The sequence below is a fragment of the Pholis gunnellus genome, assembly GCF_910591455.1.
Source record: "Pholis gunnellus genome assembly, chromosome: 4".
In the NCBI taxonomy this organism is placed as follows: domain Eukaryota; kingdom Metazoa; phylum Chordata; class Actinopteri; order Perciformes; family Pholidae; genus Pholis; species Pholis gunnellus.
Window position 1 is genome coordinate 25,021,350 of NC_136530.1, and position 27,475 is coordinate 25,048,824.

At 42.8% G+C, this 27,475-nt stretch overlaps 2 protein-coding genes across 2 annotated transcripts in view; one reads left to right on the top strand and one right to left on the bottom strand.

Annotated features, from left to right (window-relative positions):
* Nucleotides 1–27,475, top strand: part of mcf2l2 (MCF.2 cell line derived transforming sequence-like 2) — a gene marked incomplete at its 5' end in the record, with an annotated part of 115,974 nt that overhangs the window by 35,048 nt on the left and 53,451 nt on the right. The window contains 11 exons of the mRNA XM_079158007.1: nucleotides 103–216; nucleotides 1,168–1,284; nucleotides 1,382–1,531; nucleotides 2,471–2,595; nucleotides 2,709–2,823; nucleotides 3,923–4,042; nucleotides 5,137–5,328; nucleotides 8,138–8,329; nucleotides 8,426–8,612; nucleotides 8,737–8,840; nucleotides 11,622–11,710. Of these exons, the coding sequence (XP_079014133.1) occupies nucleotides 103–216; nucleotides 1,168–1,284; nucleotides 1,382–1,531; nucleotides 2,471–2,595; nucleotides 2,709–2,823; nucleotides 3,923–4,042; nucleotides 5,137–5,328; nucleotides 8,138–8,329; nucleotides 8,426–8,612; nucleotides 8,737–8,840; nucleotides 11,622–11,710 (1,505 nt within the window). The remainder of the gene's footprint in view (nucleotides 1–102; nucleotides 217–1,167; nucleotides 1,285–1,381; nucleotides 1,532–2,470; nucleotides 2,596–2,708; nucleotides 2,824–3,922; nucleotides 4,043–5,136; nucleotides 5,329–8,137; nucleotides 8,330–8,425; nucleotides 8,613–8,736; nucleotides 8,841–11,621; nucleotides 11,711–27,475) is intronic.
* LOC306694948 (lactosylceramide 1,3-N-acetyl-beta-D-glucosaminyltransferase A-like) lies at nucleotides 13,521–26,187 on the bottom strand. Its single transcript, XM_079158008.1, has 2 exons — nucleotides 25,982–26,187; nucleotides 13,521–15,619 (listed from the first exon to the last, which is right to left on the bottom strand). Exon 2 carries the CDS (start codon nucleotides 15,328–15,330, stop codon nucleotides 14,131–14,133), a length of 1,200 nt encoding a protein of 399 aa, XP_079014134.1. The 5' UTR covers nucleotides 15,331–15,619; nucleotides 25,982–26,187; the 3' UTR covers nucleotides 13,521–14,130.

A 27,475-nucleotide genomic window follows, 5' to 3' on the forward strand; every position in this document is an offset into this window, starting at 1 on the left:
TGCATGTCATACCCCTCACTCTCCCTGTTTCCAGTCTGCCAGTAAAGGCAAAAAAAGAAAAGAGTGACGTGTTGTAAATCCACACGTGGTTGTGTCATCTAGGGGGCGTTTCCAGGAAACCTGCAGCTGGTGTTGGTGCTGCGGCCGTCCAGGTTCTTCCAGAGAGCGATAGCAGACATTGGGATCAAGCTGCACAAAGATGACTTTAAAATGAAGGTACCGGTAAGCATGCTTCAGTACCGACTCTGCTGCAATCACCAGGAAACTATCGTTTCTTTTTCTCTGGAAACGTGATGTTTTTAACTAAATGCATGATGAATAAATGATGCAAGAAATACAATATGTTTCTAGATGTTAACTCAACTGGATTAACCATCCTCATTAATAACATTCAGAAAATGCACTGAGATACTCCTGTTCATTACACTAGAGGTTCAGATAACAGCCATACCTGTCTGCAGCTGCTGCTCGTATTTCTTTTCCAGGACGACACATTGCATAGCCACAGTGTTTATGATGTTTTGACATCACATCTTCATACTCAGCTTGAGACCAAAAAAGGTCCACCTGCTGTGAATTACAGGTCGAGTCCTTTTATCAGTTACATCTATAAATACTTCAATCCATAGAAGCGAGATGCTGTCAATATACAGCAGTGTTGTCATAAACCCATTCCACCTGAGCGCAAAACAAAAAGACTCACCATCATTCAATAAGTCCAGGATATAGATCTGCCTTAACCTTGTCTCACTGAAGAGGATATTCATATATTAAATGTTAATTGCATTCAATATAAACAGGTACTCCAGTAATTTAGAATCCACTTTGGTAAAGATGGGGGACTCACAAGAGACAGATTTAAAAAGAACAGTTCAAATGAATTGACTTTTAGTCCCTGGTATGAGACTCCAAAAAACGCAGCATCCTACTCTTCCCATAATGCACCTCACTAGCGGCTATTGTTCAACTCTCCCTGCCTGAGTGTCTTTCATATTCCAAACCTCCAGTTTGTATCTCAGGCTCTCGGGTTTTTCATTTGTTGTGCGAACGGAGATCACCCCGCTGACAGCATCGAGGCTGTTGTCTCTCTAACAGCCACAGAAGACTTTCTAGAACTGTTTGCAGCTGCTCATGATCAGGAGCTTGAGGTGATGAATGTGTTTGCAGATTGTGATGCTGAACTCTCTGTCGGACCTGCATGGCTACGTGGATAAAGGCCAGCTGACCCGGGAGCTAGGAGGAAACCTGGAGTACTGTCACAGTCAGTGGATACACCACCGAACTGTGAGTTAACAAACAGGGATCGTGGCAAGTTTCCAGAAAGGAAGTTGCATTCTAGGATGCTGCAAGGCTCACGTGTGGATCCTTTTTTGCTCGCCAGGCCATAGAGAACTTTGCCATGACGGTGAAAACCACAGCCCAGATGTTACAGATGTTCGGGACAGACCTGGCTGAGACGGAGCTGCCCAATGACGTCCAGTGCACCAAAGACCTGCTCACAGCACACACCGACAAACACAGCAACCTCAAGGTGATTTAGTACATTTAATACACCAACACATGCTATCAGGGACTCTACATGGACGCACAGCGACAACACATTTAGAGCTGGTTGGGGTGAAAGGGATTTGTAACCGTGAAGCTCAAGCAGCCAACAATAAGAATAATAAAGCTGTTAATATGCCCCTGTATTGAAGGTGTATGCTGATGGGTTTCCTGGTATTGACTCCGATTAAACAATGCCAGCCTGCTTGAGAGGGGTTGAGAGTTACATTAGTGCCCGGTCGCTCCGGAGGATCGAGATTCATTTTGCGAATCCTCATGAAATTGTTGGTGAGCTTGTGACGAAGTTAGTTTGTGGCAAAATGGATAGGAAGAGGAAAACTCTTCTCATGTTGCTTCTCATTTGGCAAAGTATGGTTATAAAACGTTTTTTAAAGAGGTAATAGCTTCCTAATATTTTGGACTCCAGCATGGACGAGATAGTTTGCTTTTGGTCAAAGTTGAATTCTGTGCAAACGCACGGTGCAATTTCATGTGAAACCACAATCCCCCCAAAAAGTCCAAAAGCTTTTCTAACATCGTGGGACAAGCTGCACGATACAAAGCTACAGAAGAACCCTTCCCCTCGAGTCCGTACAGCACAGCATCATAGCTTTGGGACTCTGTATCAGCCACGTGAACCTGTATCACACGGGTCAGGTGACTGACGGGGTAGCTGAACTAGCACTAGCGCACGACCTTCAAATCGTGGTGTGTGCAGTTTGTTCCAGTAATAGGTGTAACTGGGACCTTACACACCCATAACCATAACCATAACCATAACCATAACGTTACATCAAACCAAGACTTTACTACCATAAAATGTAATGATTTACATCATGACAAGAAGGGCACATCTCCACAATGTGATGTGTTTATGTCCACACAAGATGGGACCAATGCCGATGCTTCTTTGTCTCTGAACCAGGATGAACTGAAGCTAGCTTTGAAGCAGGGCACCACCTTGTTAGGTTGTATCAAGGAGCAGGCGGCCAAGTCGGAGAACCACAAACTCAACCCAGACGAGATGGAGAACCAAACCACGGTGGAGAGGTGATAAAGCTTTTCTTCTGAATGATATGATGCGTCTCAGTCTAGAGTATGGTAATGCGGTCCTACAGTCATTCTCAATGTGTTTGTAATGAAGTTCCTGTTGTGTGTTTCAGGCTCCTAGCCCAGCTGGATGAGACGGAGAACGCCTTTGAACAGTTCTGGTGTAAACATCATCTGAAACTGGAGCAGTGCCTGCAGCTCCGCCACTTTGAACAGGACTTCAGAGAGGTATATCTGTAGATCTGTTGGTCTCTGTCTGCCTGGAGTCTCCTCTTCAAACAGCTTCAGAGGACTTCAGCTGTAAAGTCATACTTTGAAACACAAGCTAAACCCTTGTGCCTCACTTTCAAACAGTCCGTGGGGGACAAAAACGTCTGTGTCACAAAACTGCCATAAAATGACATATTAATATTATTTTCCAACTTCACAAGGTCATTTTTTAACCAACAGCAGTCCTGATCATAACTACCAATTTTCCATTAATTTTAGAATTGTAAGCCTGTCAATGCCCGTCTTTTAACATGATGCCACTTTCATTATAAGAACAAAGAATTCTATTCTGTATACTAAATGCCAAGAGGATTTGTATTTTCCCAGTCTGGGATATGTCAGTGATTAGCACATTGAACTTGATGGATTCAATTTTCTTTAGTACAGTGTCAGATAAAAAACAACAACTCTGATTTGGAGGACAAAATGTCCTCCTCCTAAAACTATAAAATACTATATCATCATTTTATTTTTGCAACCGCCAAAAACCAAGATAGCGAAGATCTAAATACCAAACTCCAGGCCTCAAAACTATAGTCTGCAAACCAAAGGATGACGTCACTGTGACTCTGTCACTTAGTCACAAATCCACCGCGTATTTGCCCCAAAGGACAAACAGAAGACGGCTCAATCTGGTGGGAAATAGTAAAAACTACAACTTTGAAGCAAGGGCTCTAGATTGAAAGCCTGATGGCAGTGTTAGCAAAAATGTTGGTTATAATGTGTTTCAGTGAGACACTTTTGTTGTGAGTGTCTGTATTTTGGCTACACATTTGTTATAAGCTCATAGGAGCGGAGTTTGAACTTCCAAAATTTGAAAAAACAAAACAAAATGTATGCCATATGCATTGATACGCCAAAATGATCGTAAAACAAAAGAGCCAAATATGTCCCTTGTGACACCTCATGTTCTAGAATCAGCTTATGTTACATCTCTAACATTGAATATGATCATTTAAAGCCGAGTCTGAATACAAGAAGAAACTATAATATTACAGTGTGATTAAGTGGGTGACATGATAACTGTCTCTGTTCCGTCCCCTCTGTGCTTCTCCAGGTTAAAGTGTCTCTAGACAGCTTGATGGACATTCTAACCGGCCTGTCAGATATCGGGGATTGTGTGGCCAGAGTCCAACGCCTGCTAAATGAACTGAAAACACTGGAGGAGAAGGCTCTGGTTAGTTTCTCTCACACACACACACACACGCATACACACACACACACACACACACACACACACACACACACCTACACACACACACACACACACACACACACACACACACACACACACACACACACACACACACACACACACACACACACACACACACACACAACTTTCTATTACCCTCAATCAGTTACTTGTTCCCATACAGTCAAGCTTAATATTTATTGCCCTTCATTAATGAATTATTAACGTGTGAACTTTAGTAAATTATTTCATAATTATTAATAAAGCCAGTAATTACAACTTCAAAAGTCCCCCTGTAAAGGGGGATTTTTTAGAAAGTGGTGCCCTAAATCAATTATTAACTTTTGTTAATGTACTTATGCCAACACCTTTAATCTCCAACAACGTATTTTAAAGAAGCATACCGATGCCTTCGGCAGTGATTGTTGCTTCTTGGTCCCTCCTCATCTTAGTTCACTGCCTTGGCCCCAAATTTGGATTTTCTGGTTCCAGCAACAGCCAAGTGGTAGCAAGCAATAAAGCAAACAGTGAGGTCCAATGACTTCCTTATCCTTGTGTAAATCCAAACTCACTCCAGACTGCACTGCCTTCATGACACTCCGTTATTACGAAACTCACATGTCTCACAGACTGTGGGGCTCAGTGGTAGAGCAGGGTCTTCCGTCAATCACAGGATCCCCGGCTCCCACGGGCTGTTCCTACCGTGTGAGAGTGTTGTATGAATGTTAGTCCTGGTGGCCAGGTGGCACCTTGCATGGCTGCCCCTGTCATCAGTGTGTGAATGGCTGAATGATGACATGTAGTATCGAGACTTAAAGTACAGTCCATGTACATACTGTAGACTTAACAGGAACATTTTCTCCTGGAAATCAAATAGAGAAGAAACCTACATTGCCAAGCAATACTCCACAAGATAACAGCTGAGCACAAGCTCAGTCATGACGGCAGCTTTTAAAGGCTCTCTACCATTAACGAGAGAGCAATCCCAGATTTGTATTTTGTAAATAACAGCAAAGTCTCAGCACCCCGCTCCGTGTTACAGAGCCATGATGTATTCTGAATTGTTGTCCTTCCAGCCCTCACTAGAAAAGGCCCAGCTCCACGCACTGCACGGTGACCAGCTGATCCAGAGCAACCACTACGCCGTGGACTCTATTCGACCCAAATGCGTGGAGCTCCGGCGGGTCTGCGACGACTTCAGCAACGAGTCCAAGAAGAAGACGGACGTCTTATCCAAATCCCTGCAGATTCACACGGGCATTGATAAGGTGAGGATGTGATACGACTTAAACACATCTACGGATGACACGTCCTGAAACACAAGTTTTGGTGATTTACAAAGTTTAGTTGTTTTTATGTCTTATGTTCTGGACCGAAATGGTGACTGACCGGCCTTCACCACCACCGGAGCCGTGCTGCTGGCATGGGGTTTTTAAAACGTCTTTAGGGGTCATTAATTGATTTCTTTGGCAACTTGGGGGCAGTGGAACAAGCAATGGGCCTCACTAATATGTACGTAGAAATGTGCGCATCAATTTGTCCACAAAATAAGTGCACGCACAAAATGACCTTCTGATTCATGACACATGTTCGTCGGACATTTTAGTTCTTACCACCGTGCGTATGTTAGTGAATCTGAATCATTCTAAATTGAAAGGTGCATGCCTGCAATCTACAATCAGCATACTGTCACACCCACAGTTCTCTCTATAGGATTATACATTTGCATGACGGTTTATCATGAGAAAGCAGAGAAGTTGTTTTAAAAGTGAGACACATCGCCCCTAAATACAATAAAACAGATACTGTGTCCGAGGCAGAAAGCAGAAAAGTGTTTCACAGGAACAAGGATGATTAAAAACAAGAGAGGCTCGGCCTGCAACAGCCGAGGCAGTGTGTATGTTTCCTCCCACGAGATACACACTCAGGTGAAAAAAAGAAGTGATTTGACCTTTAAATTTATGTGAAAAAAAGAATAACAGAAGGAAACAGATGGACCACCTGATCTGTCAGCCTTTTTAATTCTGTGTTTCTGCACAGTGTCACAGAAAGAGCAGGCTACACTCATACTATTAGTATAATACAATGTGTAGAACTCCATGTTAGCGGTGGCTGCGTTGTTTCAGATCCAAACATGTCCACATGTCAACTCTAGAGCATTGTCAATACTCCTGTATTAACGGGGTGGTCTAGCAGCCATCCAACAGCACCATGACTTACATTTGTATAACCACAATAACATCAAATCCTGTTTTTCTTTTCTTTAATTAGATTATGAAAACAATTGTTAAAAGCTTCATTCAGAAATCTCAAAAGAAGCTTCAGATGATATATTATATTTAGAATATGTCAATAATGGATGAGGATGAGGGAGCATCAATTTCATAGTTATTTATGTTTTAAATATGTTGTCTATTGAAGCCGTTTTTGAATGAATGCAGTTTTAATATGAAATGCATTTAGTTAAAAGGTGTGTGTTTACAGCTAGCTAAAACAAGGTTAATGAGAGGAGTGAGACTGACCATGAAAGAACGATGATGATGACAGAGCGAGTGCGTTGTTCTCTGGTCTCCAGCAGATGGAGAGCGTTAGATCCAACAGATATACTGGTTGATGTTTGCCTGTGTGAGGAACAGGTGGGGTGGCAAACACTGTCCTTACATATGTGCCACCCTGTTGCTGTGTTAAAACTAATAAGCCATTCAAACAATGTCAGGGAGGTTTAATATCCTATTGCACAAAACAGGATGACCATTTATTTATAAAAGAAAAACCTGCATCAACACAAAGATACTTTGACTGCAGCACTGATGCAGTTCAGAGGAGCTTCATGCAGGAGAACAGAGCCTGTTCTACTGCAGCATTGACTTGTCCATGAATGAACTCTCGGCGCTCCACGCTGTCTAATGAAAGGAATTGTTTTTGAATAGCTTCTTAAACTAAATGACATAGATATTAGTATTGGATCAAATGCCTATGCAATATGTGAAAGGGGTCGCTTGTAGGAAACCATCACCCCCCCCTCTCAGCTCTTCAAAGCTTTACATCCAGAACAATAAACACTGAAGAAACAAGACATTAGCAGCCAATAGCGTGATGATACAAGATACAAAGGCAGAGTATTATCAACATTTCGAGTGCACCAAATCAATTCGATAATCTGGATTAATGTTGGCTTGTTTATAACATGTCTGACTTTGTTGTTGAGGTTGGTCATGTGATACCAATCTCAGCAGTTACTTTGGTGAGCACAGTGTCAACATGACTGATAGAAATGATGGCCAACAACACAAATAGAAGACCCAAGTTGTAATGAGTCAGAATTTTAAAAAAGAACTCCAAGGCTTGTTGCTTGAAAGGTAATCTCTATTAACACAATCTGTAGGCAACGGGACAAGTGTTCTGGCTTCTGTTTATAGTCCATTTGTAGTCCGAGTAGCATTGACCAATGACGCTTGAGGTGGCTTTGGTTGAACGCAGGTAAACAGTCCGTATGGAGAGCATTGTCCCAAATGCATTCTGGCAACCCATCAGCTATAGTCTGACATTTATACTGGTCTGAAATGACCTCGTAAACTGGCTACTTGTGAAACAATCTGCTCAAACACGTTGTCTCAACTCCAGCTCAGTCTGGTATCTCCAGTTGCTAATCGGACTGTAAACAAAGAGCAACGCATGAAAAGGGTCCATCCTGATAGAGGATCCCACCGACCTGATTTGCCACACATAACTGAATGTGGACATAAGGGAATGACTCCTGTAACTAATGTCCAGAAACTGAATGTCTTTTCTACTGTGAAATGGGGTGATGTGATGGAGGTGGTGAAGAGGACAGTAGTCTCCCCCTCTCCTGTTTACATTCCTATTTGTATTTTACCCTCAACTTTTAATTCCTCGTATTCTGCATGTAGATGTTCCTCATGTAAATGCATGAAGAACAAGTGATGGTATGTCACTGAAGGCCCTGATTGTCCCCAGTGGCATCTAAACACAGGATCCCCACTCTGGGCCACCACATAGGGAGGGAGGGTTGGCTCCATTGAAATCTTGCCCTGCTTGGATTCCTGCTGTGTACAGGTGAACCAATGGTGTGAGTCTGGCATCTACCTGCTGGCCTCCCAGGCTGTGGATAAGTGTCAGTCACAGGAAGGGGCAGAGTCCGCACTGACTGACATCGAAGGCTTCCTGGAGTCTGCAGAAAAGAACCAGCTGACTGAACTGAGGAACCTCCACAACCAGTATGAGGTTGTCCTGTCCGATGATATCAAGGTACGGTGCACCAAGACAACCGTTTGCAGTATGACTGGAAATCCTGTTGCAAAAGTTATGATGGAGCAGGATTGAGAGTGAGCTTTCTGCCTGCAGGCCAATGTCCTGAAGGCACTGAAGCGCCTGGAGGACGTCCAGGAGATGTTTCAGAAGCGGCACGTCAGTCTGAAGAGGCTGTCAGCTAAACAGACGAGGCCCGTCCAGCCGGTTGCCCCGCGGCCCGAGTCCTCTCCTAAACGGCCCGCACTGAAGAACCCCCCCAGAACTACAGGGAACCAGCAGCGTGAGTCAGATGTTGCTATAATTAGCTAATTTGTGCAGTACAGGTGCAAACTTTTGCCATAATCTGAATTTATGTAATGAAATAATTGAAGTAACTTGTGCTGTGTCCTCTCAAATCATTGTAGCTCTGGCTCGCAGAGCATCAGATAACTCTAACAGTGGCAGGCAGCCAGCCGAAGCTGATCCCAGCAAGAAGAGGATCATACGCAAGGCCAAAGGAGGCATCAAGGTACCCTCCTCTGTCTGCAACATAAAGTCCTTTCAACAAGTAACTTTAATGATTTGTAAAATTCTGTTTATCTCGAAGTAAGAGAGACAACTGACTATGACACCGAGCAGGGTATTGCCCCACAACTATTTATTCCAGTGCCAATGCTGATACTGATAATCCCAATACTTTGATTTAAACAGTACACTCTTTCAATTCAATTCAATTCAATTCATTTTATATAGCCCAAAACCCCAAATTTGACTCAGAGGGCTTTACAGTTTGTACACATGTGACATCCTCTGTCCTGGGACCCTCACATCAGAACAGGAACAACTCCCCAAAAGAACCTTTAACAGGGAGAAAAGAGGGAGAGCCCTTAGGGAGAGCAACAGAGGAGGATCCTCCATCAGGATGGACAGAAGTGTGATACGTTTTTACTGTTAGGGATAATACGACTACTCTCGTCATCACTGCTGATCAGTCGCTTGTGATAACTTTGGAAGACAAAGAAGAATCTGACCTGAATTTACAGACGTGGGACAGAATACACTGCATGGCTTGTTGAAAGTGTACAAGAATTGGCCGATCTTTGAGTTGCATGGCTGAACAGTTTTAACATTTGCTACAGTTTTGGTTTATTCACAATACTTTTAGTAATAAGTGGTACGAAGTGGCAGTCGTTACTAGTTAGTCATTAGTTAGTTTATATATATAAACTAAGTGCATAACCAGTTGGCTGAATTTAATCTGGAGACAAGCATTCAATTTGAGAGTGGTTTATTTACCTACTGATATAAATACAAATCTGAAATGAATAGGGGTGTAACGGTTCACAAAATTCTCGGTTCGGTTCAACACGATACAGTGGTGCCACGGTTGTGCTTCTGTGAAAGAAGGTCACTCTCTCTTTGATCTTTGGAGGAGGCCAGAGATCCGCTGCACTGCCGTTGCTTTCTGAGATGCTAGATTAACGACATCGGCCTATTTGTGTCGTACAGTCAGCTAGCTTTGTGTAGTCCGCGACGTCCGGCCGTCTGATGTCAGAACAGCGAGAGCTCAAACATTTGATTCTCTGTTTGGGTTTTTGTTTTCTTTAACAAAGCAGGAATTATGGTCTGGAAAAAAGGGCTCGTGAAGGAGTAGTGTCACGGGGCTCAATAGCATTAAGCATGTTAGTACAGCCTGGTTTATGAGAGTAGGTCTCATATCTACGGCTATAAATAGACCTTCAGCCCTGTTTGAATCAGTAGGGGACAGCTACCTAAAGGCTGCGGGGAGAGTTTGTAGCACGTGTGCTGCTGTTGGTTTTCCTGCTAAGCTAGTTTAGCATAGCGTGTAGAATGTTGTTCTTCCGTGGTGGGCGTGTCAGACAGCACGTTGTCCGTTACGTGGTGGAGTGTCATAAATAAATAAATAAATGAATAAACGTGGGCCGATGGGAGTATGTTAGCAACATTAGTTGACTACATGCGATTTAATATAAATGTATCCATGTACACAGCAAGAATCAACTTTTCAATTAATCTGTGGATTGTTTGATGCAATACAGTTCGTAATATAGTTTAATCAAAATCCTACCGTAACAACAATGGGTGTTCTCAGGAAATGTGGCTCCGCCCGCTCAGCTCGGCAGCTTCTTGACGGGTGCCGAACGAGTGCCGCTCGCTTTGCCACTGTTGTGGCACCTGACTGACGCTTGCTACTGACTAGCCACGGAGGTGCCAGTGCCACGAGGAGGATCTCGCTGTCGCTCAGAACAGCTTGCTATTCCCCCCGTCTTACTCCAAAGAATGGCATTTCATCTTCTCAGCCTCACCTAATTGGAACCTACCACCTGATCAAGGAAGTAGAGGGTGCCGCAAACCCAGCAGGCATCCAAATCATCCACAATAATGAAACCACCTTTAGAACAGGCTTTCCAAGTTACTTCAGAAACCACAAGTCATCTATGGGAACTCATTACATACTAATGATCACACCTACTATATCAGAATGCCATTTCCTGCAGAACTACCTCACCTATCCCCCCCAGCCCATCCCTGCTTAGAGGACATTATTTTAGGCACACCAGTGTACAGCTCCATTGAGCTGTTGAACTACCTCAACATGAACAGGAAGAACAGCAACACAATCCAATTAGCCCATAAAATGAATGATTGAAACAAGCTTGGGTTGTTTTTACACCTTAATTGTCAATGTATCAAATAAACTGAAACCTTGGACAGAGATTAATAATAAAGCAGACACAAAACCGGTTTGTTTTTACTGTATGTTAGGGTTTCTGTTCTGTAACAAGCTGGTATAACTGAAGGAAGAACATTTCTGATGAGTGTGAGTGATTGTTTTATGATTTACAGATTTAGCTGTATTACTGCTTCTGTCTCGAAAGTCTGTCTGTTCACTTCAAAAAGCACAGATAAGGAGCAAACCAGCAACAAAACATGTGAAAGCAGATTTGATCATACGATGCTCTACCAGTCTCCCAATAGGACCACACTCCCCCACCTATTGTTTCATTTATGAGGGTTTTTGGTCTGTGTTTCAGTTTTAAGTTAATATACAGTATTTACATGCTGTAACCTCATCTCTATGATAATGCATATACATCATTCAGTAAATCATAATACCACCTACAAACCCAAGTACCATCTATGCGGGATTCCCTGAATGCACCATCTGACAGCTAAGAAGAGGACATTTAGTGATGTTGCAGTGGTATCTACGTTTGCATTTTAGACATATTATACAAAGCCCCTGTCCTTATAACTCAACTTACACGTATGCGTTTGTGTGTCACAGATTGAGGTGATGCATGAGGAAAGCCAAGGAGGTTCCACCCACGTCGTTGTGACCAATGAGACAGAGGAGAGTCTGTCCAACAGACGCAGGTAAGGACGGACAGTGTTCTCATGCAGTCCTTTGCTTCACTGTAACATCACGATACTGAATGACAACAATGATTATGATTTGAAGTCTGTAACGTGAGGTCATATTGATTGTGGCTGTTGACTGTGTGCATGGTTTGAAGTAAGGCCGCCTCCTCTTAGTCGGTCATTTTGGTCTTAGCCGACTAAAATTTCTTTGGTCGATTACTCGTTTTTTTTCTGCTAAATGACTTATTTTCCAAAAGACTGATTAACACGAGATTTAAAGTGGTGATTTTTGTGATTCCGTGCGGAGTGTCAGTCGACATAGAATGTCTTTGGTCGAGGACAGCCCTAGTTAGCAGTACCTAGTCTGTTGTATTGTGATTAACGTCACTTACCACATGCCCTGATGTGTGAAGAGCACATTTTAGACACAGGTAGTGTAACAGTTATCACCGAGGTGACTCCAGTATGGAATGCTTTATTTGACCCCGTGTTGTGTGGAGGAAGCCACAACAGAAAAACGTTCGCTTTAGAACATTTGCACTGACGGATCATCTCCAGACATTTATTGAGATATAAAAATGTCTCTCGGAATAATATCTATTGTTTTCCAATGTGTCTGTTCAGTGATAACATACACACATACAGTAAGATCTACTAGAATCTGTGAAACTAGTGTTCATTTCAAAAGTAGATCTTCTGGACACGAGGCGTCTACTTCACTGTAAAGTCTGCGTCAAGCTTCCACATCTCAGCTGCTTCATATACAGTATAGTGTGTTTTGATATAAAATTCTTCAAAGATCTGTTACAAACTCTTTCTTCATGGCTTCTGAATCTTGTGAAAGACTTGAGTCCAGTCCAGTCACCCGGAAATGGATCTAACATATTTAGAAAAAAGCAATGTATGACGGAACTAGGCTGACGGGTTCACATGTGAAAAGCCATCTAGGTTTGGGAGACCAAACCAAGTAACAACTAACCAACAATCAAGTATATGACATCACTTGTTGAATACAGGAACTAATGCTTTCCGTCGGTGGACCCATACGTGCTCCCCCGGCAGTAAGAAAATGCCTTATTATGGTCATGATACCAGACGACCTGCACACTCGTTGGGATTTAGTCTGATTTTGTTTAGTAAAAACTACAGCGTAACAGGATGCAGTGGTGAGAGAAAAGAAGAGATTGTCAGGAAAAGAGGGGGGCGGAGTGTGGTCAGGAAGAGGAAATCTCAAATGAGTCTTAGCAGGAAGAACTCTCCCTTAAGACAGTTAACCATATTTCTACCATGTGTTCTGTCTGTACTGTAGGGCAAGTCACTCATCTGGCATCATTTAGCTCAGTCTGGCCGGATGTAGCCATCTTCCTACTGGCTGGTGTCTCAATAGGAAATGTCTGATGCACTTCGTCAGCCTGATCGGAGTGAGTCAGTCACAGCAGAGCTACCGAGTACAAAGTTCAAGGGTCCAAGAATAGACTGGCTAATCTACCAGTTTGACCAACCACAGCACGATGCAGCACATTTCACACTGAATCCATCTGTTCCTCACACAGAGCGATGAGTTATATGATGTATTCTTTAGCCACATTTGCTTCTACATGGTTTGCATAATGGCTGCTGCACCCTCTTTTGCTCCAGCCCGGTATAGCAGGAATTACATCCACAACAGACGATTCTTCAGTATTTGTGTCCAGTGCTAATGTCAACTATTGATGTTCTTAGCAATATAGTCATTTTGTTGTTAAGGAAAAAACTGACAACAGGGCTGCATCTAATGATAGTTTAATATGACGATTAATTTCTCTATTCATCTTTTGGTCTGTAAAATGTCAAATACAACAAAAACATTGTAGTTTCTCAAAGTCCAACATAACATCTTCAAATGTCTTGTCCAAAAGAAAAAAAGGATTCACTTTAAATGCAGACATATGAAAATCAGCAAATTACCACGTTACTAAACTTGAAACTTTTTGGATTATAGGTCTCTTCAAACCTTCAGATTTGATATTGGGACATGTACGCAGAACATTCATCTTCATCAACTGCCTCAGAGCCACCAGAACACATATTTAACAGCTAGTTCAGACGTTACTTTAGACTCTCCAGAAGTTGCCAAGTGAGTAACAGTGTGGAGCTCTATGAATGTGTGCACACAGAGACAAACAGCCCTCATGTAAACAGAACCAGGACACGTTCCACCAAACCGTTCTCTCAAACTTAAACAAAGTGAAAATCTGGCAGATGACTGAACAACAACAGTGCATTTGTTTGCTTAACAGAACAGCTTTCATTTTAATTTACAAGAGAGCAAATACCTAAAATAGCCAGAAAACAGTGAAAGAGGAAAAACAGGGCAGACCGTTTCAGTTAGGTGCCATCATATGTTATCGTGGTACATTCAGTACCCAGCAGTACTTGAGTCACCTGAAGACCATTCAAGTGAAAGCAGCCATACAGGAGTAGGTGTTCTGGTAATATGGCCGACACAGCAGCGCCACTTTCACTGTCGTGCAGTACAAATTACTAATAAATCCTCCGGAGTTGCCGTACACTGTAGGGTCTGTTGCTGCCTGCCATAGTGAGTGCACATCCGTTGTGTGTCCGTGAGACGTGATCATGTGATAATAGATGCAGGGGTGGTACGGAGTCTTGCCCTCCCCTGAAAAGTACATGTGCTCCTGGGGAGAGACCCCCATGGCCTTGGCACAAATCCCCATGAAGACGTCGTCGATGTACATGGAGGAGTTAAGCAACAGAGTTGCATAGTAGATCTTGGAGGCTACATCCCCTGAAACCACGTACCCCGCTCCAGCAGTGTAGTCTGGGTAGGAGGGCCAGGGGTACAGATCATGGGGAACGTGGTATTTGCTGTCTTTACGGCGAACTGGAGGGGCTCCTCTGTGCACATGTCCCACCCACAGGTCTTTGGCCCCTGACTGTCTGCTCAGGAGCTGCCGCAGGTACTTCACCAAATTTGGCATGTGGACGAAGATGTCGTCATCCGCAGACATGAGGAAGCGTGCCTGAGGGCAGTACTCGTGGCCCCACTGGAACTGCAGGATCAGTTTGGAAGTCAGGTTGTGAAAGGTGTCCAAAAAGTTCTGCTGGATCAGGTCGCCGCAGGCCCGGTCCTCCTGCAGCAGTGCACTCTGCACCCTGGACCTCTGCCCGATGTCCGGGTGCACGCCGAGAGCGAACACCAGCCTCACGCTCGCTCCCAGTTCTGACCAAACAAAGCTCTCATTCCCCCACGTGTCCCTGATGGCCTGGCGACGCTCAAAGTTCTCCGGCGAGGATTTCACAAACAGCAGCAGGAGGACATCATCCCGGCTTTTCCCGTGTCCGCCACCACCTCCACATTTGCCCGGGTGGTTGATGAGGTATGGATAGTTCCCGAACCTACCGTCCACATCATAATAACCATGCTTCCTGTTGTGATGGCTGGAGCTGAGGGCATAGGAAGAATTAAGAAAGTCGTAGCTGTTGACCAGGTAGCGGTACGTGTAGGATCTCACGTGGCTGACCACGTGGTGGTCCAGCTCATCCCAGCAGACCATCACCACACATAGCACCAGACCTGTGGTCAGCAGCTGCATGCACTGGCACTTGTGGATACGACGGAAGTTCATGAACATGGCGACTACTGCTTATTGCTCCAAACACTGACAGCATCGACTGGCTTCTCTTCCTTTTGATGTTGTCAAGTCCAGTAAGCCTTCGTCAGGCTCATCAGCAGTCGTACTTGCTCCGTTAATGGTCTTTGGTCCTTCATAGTGATCAGGCCACAGGAAGCTGGGTGTCCCTCATTCAGCTCAAACTATTTAAGATGCTCCTGTGTACTTCTCTCCTGAGAACTCCACTTCCTTTTCCCTCCTCCTCCTCTTGGTTACTGTCGCATCAGCATGTCATTGGAACACATGGCACCTGATCAAGAGAGAGACAAGTAAGATCAGATTCGATATAGAGCAGATTTTGCATGCTTAGGCTACACTTTAAAGCTAGAATACACTAGTCCTTAAATGACGAGTTCATTCATTCATCAAATTTATGAAGAGATTCCTTGTTTACGTCGCTCATCACAGGAAAATTCCAGCCACCGTCTGGTTACAGCCTCTCATTTCCTCTGGTTTTGTTTCATTATAAATGTATTAATTTGTTTGGCTTGTTTGAGAGACAAAACATGATATCTGAAGCTGATATCACGTTGTGAGCTAGGAAAATGCTCGGGGAATATTTTATAGACTAAACAATCAAAGATTTATCAAATGAGAACACACACACACACACACACACACACACACACACACACACACACACACACACACACACACACACACACACACACACACACACACACACACACACACACACACACACACACACACACACACACACACACACACACACACACACACACACACACACACACACTAAGAGCAATATTCTAAGTTTTCCACACACCTCCCTTTGTTAGACCACAGACTACTATATGTACTGTAATGACTGTATTGTAATGTAAAGTAGAGATTATACCCTTTAAGATCACATCCCCAGTAATATTGCAGTTATTTAAAATATGACAAAAAAAAAGTTAATTTCTTCATATCTTTCTGTCAAAATCCAAGCATCTTTTCTTCTTTAAAAACAAAAAATATGACCTGTGCTTAAGTGATATTGAACCAACCAAATGTTCAACCAATGATATAATGGCATCCATCCATCAATCAATCTGCGACAAGAGTCACATTCCTCTGAAACTCCATGTCATGTGACACTCTAAACGCGCCGCGCCATCGCAAATTCGCGTTCATCGCGTCTGTACATAGACTTTGTATGTAATCTCGCCGCGTTCATCGCGTTTGGTGTGAACACACCTAAAAGCAGCACACTTCTTTAAGCTGCGATCACACCAAACGCGATGAACGCGGCGCGATTACATACAAAGTCTATGTACAGACGCGATGGCGCGGCGCGTTTGACGCGTCAAAACGCCCCAAACGCAGAAGTTGAAATATTTGAACTTCTGCGAAAAAATCGCGTGACGCTCCAGCGCGATAGCCAATCAGCGTTGAGTTGCTCTCCCCGTCATCAGTGAAGTCCTGCCGTTGCTAAATCAGAAAATAAATGCTGTAGCCGCCATGTTCACCCAGAGCTCTACGATCCCTCATATCAGTAGAGACCGGACCAAACTATGTGTAGACGTGTGTGTGTGTGTAAACCATATGGTACAAACAATGAATAGACGCTGCCGTATTTACGTCTATATGACGTTATCGTGAGTGTTGATGGAGCTGCATACAGCTGTAGTAAACAGCCGACGTGTGGCTCGCTAGACACAGTGAGCTCGATGAAATCCACGGAACTCCTCCGGACTATGTTATGAACCAGACATGACGGCGTTTAGTTCCCCGTGATATCTGGGACTTCCACAACACGTACTGAGCAGAAATAGAGGCTATTTTTCTACGGTTGATGGCGGACAGTTGAACAGCTTTCAGGCCGATAAGCCACGCCCCCTTTTCGGCGCGTCCAGCGCGATGGACGCGATGCACGCGAATGAACACCAATAGTCCCCGGCGATGCCGGCGGCGCGATGGACGCGATTCGCGCCGCGTTCATCGCGTTTGGTGTGAACGCAGCTTTAGCACTCAAATGTAAAGCATTTGATGTCAATCTGTGTTCTAACTGTACACCACTCAAATATTGTTCTACTGTGGAATACATCACAGTACAGAAGCTAAAGTCAGTCTCACTTCTGCTTCACCTGGACTGCGACATCACTCTGTGACATCATCCAAGACATTTTTTCTTCCACCATTACGTGACACAGAATGACACAGCAGCTAACCCAGCTAATGCTAACAGAAATGTCCTCGCATGTAAGCAGCTTCAACTATGTATTAAAATCTGTCTCACAGAGTAGCTAAATACATGAGAGTCACTGACTTACCTCAGACAAGATGTCGAAGACGGAGTAAAAAGCTGATGGACAGTATTTAAACCAAAGCCATAACCCAACGAACCAATCAAACTTGTCTTATCAGAAGAGTCAAATCGGATTCGTCCTGTTGTCCGTTTACACCCCAGCAACAGCCCAGCAACAGCAGATTGATTGGGTGAAAGGTTCAGTCAATCAGAGCCAACTTCTCATCTTGGCCACTAGCGCGAATTTGGAGGCGCTGTTTGACCGTTTCCATACAAGTGATGAGAAAATTCCGCAGGACATTTTGACAGTGTGGCTGCTACTGCCCGAAGACTTCGCAATATATATATACACGCCGATGTTACCTAAGCACCTTAACTAAGCATGTATTTTCAAGGTACACCACATGCTCTGTGTTTCACTGTGAGGGACATGTAGAGAATACAATGGTTGTATTGCCTTGTTTGATTACCATTGCAACAGGAAATTAATCAATGAATGACTGAAAGAATGGTTTTTAAAATGTATTATCAATGTACCATGCATAACTACACCCAACCCACTTACAAGTAACCACACATTCATATAAGGCAGGACCAGAGTGCAGTGTTCACATTTTATTAGAAACAAAATACACAAACAATTCTAATTCTAATTCTGAGCTTCATGTTAAGATACAGTTACTCCAAGGGGCTTTTATTTTGAAAGGGTGGGACTGGGTGGGCGAGAGAGGGGGAGAGACACAATCATAATGTGACTGAATTGACTGAATATCTCCAAGTCGTGTGTGTGTGTGTGTGTGTGTGTGTGTGTGTGTGTGTGTGTGTGTGTGTGTGTGTGTGTGTGTGTGTGTGTGCGCGTGTGTGTGCGTGTACGTGTGTCTCAGTGCCTCTGTGTGTTTATCAACATCACTAATGAGCTCATATTAACACCTGTGTGCTTGGGTGCATGTGTGTCACTGGTTGGTGATTGGAGCACCTGTGTGTTAGAGGCTAATTATTAAGAGAGATTAGAGTGAACAGTGATTTTCAACAAAACTATCTGTCAAACATATGCCCTTTACACCAAAACCATGAGTCCAATTAACATTAATGGGTACTATGAGAGAGATAAGACTCTGCTGAACGCGCTGATGTGTTTTTTATGTTTGTGGTGTTATAAATGTGAGCTCCAGAGCAGTATACAAAACTGGTACCATCTGCTTTCTTTGAGAAATGAGTGGTGAGATTTAACATGGAGTCTAATGGAGCAGTTAGTTGGAGTTCATGTCGCTCTGCGGCTCTTTGAGCCAAATGTGTCAGTCTGTTGTATTCCACAGACATCTGTGTGCGACAGCACAACAATTCCAAGCTCTTTGGCCAAAAATGCTGTATAAAGAGTAACAATTGTGGGACTGCGCAATTTGTTCGTAAAAATCACAGCATATTTTCCTGCTCTGCTCCACTCTGACAGTTATGTCATCACTCTAGCTCTGAACATTCCGTGCAATACACACACACACGATTCCCGATCAGGCCGCACGTTTTGATGTATTTTTTGCGCAGGTTTTGGCAGCACTGTGTGAGGAGAAGCGCATCAAACTTTTGTACTTTCGCCCGGAACAATATTAATACGCCCGATGGATTATAGTGTGCTTTGGCACAGCCTTTGTGCTACAAAGCCACACTGAATAATAAAGCTCCAGTAACAATAGTCCTGAGCTCCGGTCCTCGTACGTGGCTAAATGAGTTAGCTGGATCATTTTCAGGATAAGATTACATAAGTCAGGCTTTTCGGTTCCTAGAAGCAAGTTTTGCAAAATCACCATAGCAACACATCCATAAACTTGAACCTGCTGAAAAAAGAGGCTCTTTCTTTGAGTTGATTTGCCATCGTACTGTTAGAAAATCATGGTTTCGGTGATCGACGCTTCCCCCTTTTGAAGTAGGACGGGCACGCGCAATTATCCTGGTTACTGACGTCTGGTTCGAATTAACGAGATTGTTTGAACGCGGATCAGCCTTTGAGGAACCGAGATAGCCTGACTTCAATCATTGGGTTCATTTAAGCTGGATAATAGGACATTTGATCGTCTTAGTTGAACCACGTATGAGGAACGGGGCCCTGAAGTACTTGAGAGGAAATATTTGTATGAGTTTCGTGTACTTTTTAATTAGCATTCCTCTTGGCACCACTTTAATAGTCATAATTGGTTTATAGGAATTGAATTTGGACTTGCAATGTGTCTTTGACTGCCTACTAGGTTATGTCTTCCTTCTAACTTAATCACAATCTCTAGGGCTTTTTATTATGATATTCCAACTATACACCATTACAAAAGAGCTGTGGCACACAAGTGTGAGTTTAAAGCAAGCTTATTTTACTTTAATATATTTCTGACATGGAATATTTTATATTTTGTATCACTATAATATCTCTGTATGCATATAGGAGGACTTATGAGATGACAGTTCATTTAGTCTGGTTCCACTCTACTCTGTCACCTCTCAGGTGCACATACAGACTTCTTTAGGGGAGAACGTTGACCATTTGTGCAGATGAACATATCAGATGTGATCCTTTTCCTGGATACAAACACGCTCACAGCAGTAGAGGCTGCTCTGATAGGAGGAACCGTTACATTTTTATTACCATAAATGATTACCCACGCTGAGAGTCAAACAAAGAGATCTGTGTCAGTTGGTTTACCCAGTAAAACTATATGGAAAATATAGCAAGGTGCAAGTCATGAAAGTGAAGAAAAGCTTCCCTTCACACAGACACCGACTGACACCTTCACGAGCCAGTTATACTGTCACTCAGTATGTTAGTGTACAACTAAAATAACTATAAACTTCCATGTTAAGGGGTCAACCTCAGTGCAGAGGACTCTTCTACCTTGCATTGCTGACCACAGCAAATAGTTTTATCAGCTGTGTCACTTGCACATGACCGTTCACAAAGTGCCAGCACAGGGCGTCCTGTTTTGCTCTCTTGTCCGAGGCATGTGCTGTGAGTCTCTGTGGATGTGGGTTGACATGTCCACCCCCACGTCTTCCCCATTTCCTTTGTAATCTGTGAGTTTAACCTGCCTTCTTCCTACCATTGTTGGACAGATTATTACTAACAGAGCATATAGGAACATAGTGAAGAGCCAACCTGAACTCCTTCTCAGTCCCATCCAGTACTGAAGTCAGTTCCAAATGTTAACAAGATATATGTATAACAGGTGTTTCAACAATTTTACGATAACTTCTGTTATTTTATTTATTGGTAGAACTGCCTGATATTGATTCTGTGATCACATGAGAACTAAAATAAGGTTTTGAACAACACGTTCTCACAAACACTTGGTCAGTGGCTCTACGCTTCAAACTGACACTTTAGGTTCCCCTCTAGCGTCAGTTATGGACGTTATGGCGTGTCGGTTTTCTCTCATTACAAGCAGAGTGTCTTCATACATTTCCAACATAGGTTTTACTTGGTCTTTGGGTTTGCTTACACACCAGAACTACCTGTTTAGGGTTCGGAAAAGATCGTGGTTGCTGCATCATTATATATATTTTTTCCACTGAAAGAAAATCAATCTGTAATTATGTTTGATACAAATTGATATCTTTGCATTGATTAGGTATTATCCTTAAAATGTTCAGCCCTAACTGGGACCAAAACAAGAAGGGGGAGGATAACAAGAGACCAGGCCCTCTAACACGATATTCACCTTCGTATATTGTAAACAGCCCCAAACAGCCTGTCAACCACGTTGACTCGGCTGAGGATGCTGTGAATGTAAGTGCCGACCCAGCACAAAGACCTATAAAGGAGGGGCTTTAGCCCAACAGAGCCCTGAGCAGGGAAGCTGCTGACGCCTGTGCAATGCTGCCACACAATAGGCCATATTTCCACAGCAGCATATTTTGACTGAACACTGGGTTCAACCAACAATAGTGCGCTCTCACAACATTGACATTCAGAGGTCTTGTGGCGAAACTGTCGGAAACAGTTTGGAATTAGCTGCTGTAAAGACTGAAGGGAAGAAGTGAGGCCCTTTCTGCTTCTTGTGACTTTAGAATAGGGGTGGGGCCTCATACGTCCTGGGCCTTGAACACACTTCTTAGTGCAAGTGCTCTTCGCTTTACTGCTGCTGCTTCAGAGTCTCAACATCTGGAGTTACTTCACATGCATGTGATCAGACGATGACAGAATGGTAATGAAAATGTGTTCAGACGTTGTCTAGTAATTAGGCATTCACCTCATGAATCATGGCACATTTTTTAGTAAAGTATAGATATTGGTGATTCTGGCCCTGTTATTCCTTGGTATTTTAATCAAAACTTTATTTTACAGTATGGCCCACTGCTACTTTACATTCAATGAAACGCATGTAAAAAAAGCAAGCATTTTGCCACCAACAAAATCACATGTTAAGATATTACTGCAGTGAAATCATGCTCCCTTTCCATATATGACATTACTTCATAACCACTTCTTGTAGTTGGAAAAGTTCAGTATGTTGATCAAACAGGACATACAACACATCCTCATATCTAAAGGACACGATATTGTTTGTCAGTGACTCTAAAATGACATATATGAGTATTCTATTTAACGTTGTGGAAACGCAGTTACATGATGAAAACTGAAGTTTCTGGATGTGTTCAAGAAAAGATCATGGTTTGGGTTAAAGTACGTTGAGTTGTTATGTAGTGCAGGTATGTTGTTATGTACTGACGTAGTCATGAACATACTAATGCAGCAACGTACATGACTTGTCATGAATTACTACAGCCATTAGAGCCACCTCCGAACAACAAACGTTGTATCAAAGGTTTGAGGAATTTGATACCTCATGTGGCGCTGCTTCACAATGATAATTAGCTGTTGGCTGTACATGTTCGGTCAACTGTCCACGCAGGCTCTAGCACAGTCAGCCAAAGGCTGTGGACCTCCATTTCTTTCCTTCCTTTCTTTTCGGTACGAGGCTTACAAACCGAACAAAACGTTTGAATAATACTAATGCATTTGGAAAATGCAGAAGCTTAAATTGTAGGAAATATAATGTTTTCTGCGCTCACTAGGAGACAGCGGTCTGTGTGACCTCTGAACCGGAACAAAAACAGCTGTGCCCCGCAAGTGTTCTGGGAGGCTAGGCTAACTAGCTTAACGGAAAAACAACAGCAGTAACACGCATTCTGCTACACACTCAAGGGCCATTTAGATATTAGATGTAAAAAAACAAACCAGTTGACTTACCAAATGGTGATCACATCCTCCTTTCTTTGTTGACAAAGAGTTTAATCCCACAGTTGAATCCCAACTCACAAATCCGTTTATCTTCCAGTTTCAGCCATTGAGTGTTAAAAAACAAAGCTAGGTAAAAAAAAAAAAAAATCTACACCAAGCAAAATGCAAAAAATATCATCATTTCATTCATATCTTTCAATATGAACTCTTACTACTCGACTAAGCCTCTGCTGTAAATTTCGTTTCAAAATAGTCACGTGCTCGCCCACTGACCAATCACAGCACAGAATCTCACTACAGCGCTGCTGCTAATGCTGACGTAGCTGTAGGCCTGCAGGCCGCTCTGGCGCGTCCAAGAATCTCAAACTAAAGATCTGATTGGTTGAAGACTATGCCAATCAACAATATCATCCCCATTCACTTAAACTGCACATGGATTCACTGGGTGAGTCTGCAGGCCTCGGGCCTCTCTTCTTACCTAGAGACACAGAGGTGAAATCTGATTGGATAAAAGCTCTACTTAAAACAAGCTGCACTGGAAGCAGAGCAACTGAGGAACACAGTAGCTGTGCAATGAAAAAATAAGATAATGGGAAAAATATTTTTATAAATTATGATACATGTAGTGTTTTTAAGAAAAAATATTAAATTATAAAATAGCTATAACTTTGTGATTCTGTTTAGGCCAGCAGAGAAGGCTTTGCAGGCCCTGACGGCCCGCCACTGACTTTAATACATTGCTAAATTACGTTACGTAGGTATCGTAATATTACCTGACTGCAGATCATATGTAGTGAGCCTACTTAACTATGTAACAAACATACTTCTTTTTTAAACCTATCCAAGTACTTTCCTGTGAGAACAGAAGTTGATTTTGAAAAGACTGTGTGTGCATGCTGCGAGCCGATATTGGCATAGTGGCCAGACTCGGTACTGCAGAATAACGAGAAACACACTAGTCTTTTCCATACACAATCATGAGAAAAATAATACAACATTTTGACCTCAAAATGACTATGTATCATTAAAATGTTTTCCTTTCAGTCCAATACAATTTGGAAAATCTAGAAAACTTATAGGATGAAATTATTTCTTCATATTCGTGTGTTTGGCAAGCCAACAGAAAGACAGCTCTCAAACAGGAATGATCGCCACTGACTTGGCTCAAGAAGGACTCTTGTATGCATGTTCTATTGGCCCCAAAAAGGCAGCTAACATCTTCTTTGTTCACTGAAAATTCCCTAACTGGGATAAAAATCTCATTGGTATAAGGGCCAAATATCAACATATTGTCATACAACAATTTTGATGATATCTTAAAAGTTACTTCAACACTTTTGTGTGTCAAAGAATGTCCAGCAACACGAGCGATCAGTGTGCCTGAACAAGGCCCTGCAGTGTTTAGGCTACAAAAGTACTGTTAGTTTTAGGAAAACGTCATGGTTTGGGTAAAAAAAGAACCAATTTTGTTGCGTAAAGAAAGTAAGTTACTTAACTAAACAAAGGTAAAATACAACGCCCCAAACATTCTCCTGAGTCAAAGTCCTGTGTTTGTTTGAACCATGCAGACTTTAATGCTGGTTATACTACATCCCCTGACAGGCAGTGTAGTGGCAGCTTATTTTACCGTCCTTCTTGGCCACTTCTTGCAGGATGTAAAGGGTTCTGACTCGCGTAGACCACCATGAGCTATTACAGGCTAAACTTGTCTTGTTAGCTGTCCAAGGATGAGGCACGTCGCTCGTAGTTAAAAGTAGTTTTATTCCATGTTAACAAAAAATAAACAAAGTCCTTGTGCAATAACTGGAGTACTAAAACATTGACCTTCTGCTGGCTATAACTAAAAAGTCTTTAATCTGCGGTCTTCTGCGATCTCTAATTTTCGGTCAGAAAAATTGTTGCTCCACATCCTGCTTCATCAAAACCTAACTAGCACTGAAAACCTACTTAAAGGAGTCAACCAAATATTATCCAATAGCAGGACAGAATAGAGGAGCCTTTATCTTAATAGGGCAAAAACACACATACTATTGCAATAAACATAAGATACAAAAAACTGCTAAGAATACAAACTGGCTCTTACAGGCAGCATGTCCTGGCTCTTGATTATGTGGGCTGTATAAGACTAACTTCTTTGAAGCTCTGAGTACAAACAGTGCATGACAGCAGCCTGAAAATATGTATGTATGTAGTCAGTGATGTGGACAGCAGCTTTTCATACAAACTTTGAACCAATTGTAATACTTGAACTAGTTCTCGATACCCAACATGAGAGAGAGACTGCTTCCATCACAGATCTGCTTGCAGATTTTCCATTCAAGCGGGAATAACTTCTGCTTTCGACTGACGCAGAGTAAAAGACTCTCCTCACACAGTCATCTTATATACTATTATCAAACACACCGCATGTGTTTCCAGATTCTTACATTTGTCATTCTTTTCCTTTAAACCGTAGGCTGACTTTATTTCCCTGATTGTTGGCTCTGACCGACAGTAATACGAATGTATCCCAGAACTGTGTGGAAACCTGGCTATGTGGCAGTTCAGCAGCCAGACCTCAAGTTCCATATAATGTAGTCCCACTGGAAATTTGACCTTTTTTCAAAACTCAAAAATGTGAAAGGTTCCGAAACAACATTTATAAAAAACTGACAACTGATTCTACACTGAAACCAAAGATAATTATAGAAAGAACATATTCAAACAAATGGGAATATAATGCTTTTGATCATGAAGTGAACAGAAATCCAAACTTTCACTGTGGTTTGCAGGTTTGCCTATTGCACTAGAACTATTATTCTTAAAGGTGTATTAGTTCAACTCCCTGTTTGCTCCCTCTGCTAAACCAGTCTGGTCAGTCTGAGCCTGATTCATCGCTCGGTTTCATTGAGGCGCTGCTGTCGACTCTGGATCTGGCTTGGCAGCCTCCCAACAGAGTTCTGGGACTATTTAATTGTCTGTCTTCATCATCTTGACACATCAAGCCTGTTTTTTCCCTCCACGTACCTCTCTAACTCTGTCAGTCTGCTACTGCAAGCTGACACCTTTAACCTGGAAACTTGAAGGTATTATAGACTTCATTTAGAGCAACACCTTTCAGCACACAAAACACACACATACACACTGTGCTTCTGACTTACCGAGTCTGCTCCATGTCTGATGTAAAGTACAGAGAGACCCTTCTCCTCTGGTATCTGTCTGTGACACTCACTTTCTCTGACTCACTCTTTCTAACCGCTCCTCTCATTCCTTCACCATCTCCGCTTTACTCTTCTCCTTTTTTTTCCTCTCACTTCTTCCCCCGTCAGACGCGGTATAGTCAACAACTCAGCTGAGGAGAGCCTCAAACGCCTGCTCTGATTACCCTGAAGGTCCCAGTGTGAGCGCTGTGTGAGCGAGACACTGTGTGTGAGTGTGTGTGTCCCGTGACGGGGGAGGAACCACTGGGCAGCAGAGGGAGAGCTCTTTACCTCCACTTAACATTTTCCCACCTCCTTCTATCTGTGCTTCCTTTTAGACAGTGTCTGTTTTTATATGCGCAAGTACATGGGAAGACTTTGATGAATGAATGTGTAAGTTAGTTGCAGATAACACACACACACACACACACACACACACACACACACACACACACACACACACACACACACACAGGAGTTGCAAAGAACCACCATACGCCTGATGTATTATTACTATGTAACTAAGTAAATAGCTGACTAACTAACTATTCATTTCTTATTAATTTCTTATTTCCTGGACTGGGCACCTCCACGTTCTGTCGTGTTACTTCCCCTAACCCCGAACAGACACACACCATTCCCAACTATCACAAACTGAAACCCACTTTCTCATTCTCTCAAGGAGAGAACATATTTGATTATTAACGAGGCATCTTTGGGATTGTTGTGTCTCGGGACTCGGCCCATCCAACCCATTCTTTTCCCCAACTCAACAAATACAGAGCGGTCCTCTGCATCTGATACGATGTACCGAGCCCCCCTCAGTGTCAGTGTGAGACGCAGCAGTAGTAGTAGTCCACATATTATCATGTGGGAGCTAGGGCTGGGTATCAACAACACTATTGAAAATATAATACCACACCGATCACTGATCAGTTGCAGTACTGATTATAAAATGTTGATTTCAAAGATTTAGGATTTTACCACATTGTTATTTAACATATTTAACATCCTGTACTACAGCAGGTAATGCAAATGAGTTCACCTTAAAGCATTTCATTTACAGCACCTGGAATAGTCAACAGCTATTTATATAGTCATAAACATGTTATTACAAACCTCGCTTCACTTGTAAATGAGCAGCTTTGAATGTAAGCAAATGTACAACGAAGCAAACTTCCCCTCTGTATGTTGGAGCCGAGGGAACAGAATACATGCAATCTTGTCTCAGCTGGCAGCCGTACAAGTACTTTGCCAAAGTCACTTGTGCTTAACAGTGGCCACTAGTGGCAGTTAGAGGATACACATGCATGCTAAAACGTAGTGCAACAGTGGCACAAGTAGAAAGGAGTCATTAAGTCAGCAAACTCAGGCGGTAGCAGCAATCATCATCAAATGTTAGCGGTTCCTGTAACTATTTATTTGCCTGGAGCATTCATTTAATATTTAGTAATG

What these genes read in the sequence shown, in the direction of transcription:
- LOC306694948 (XM_079158008.1), bottom strand. Translation starts at nt 15,330, where the DNA reads ATGTTCATGAACTTCCGTCGTATCCACAAGTGCCAGTGCATGCAGCTG.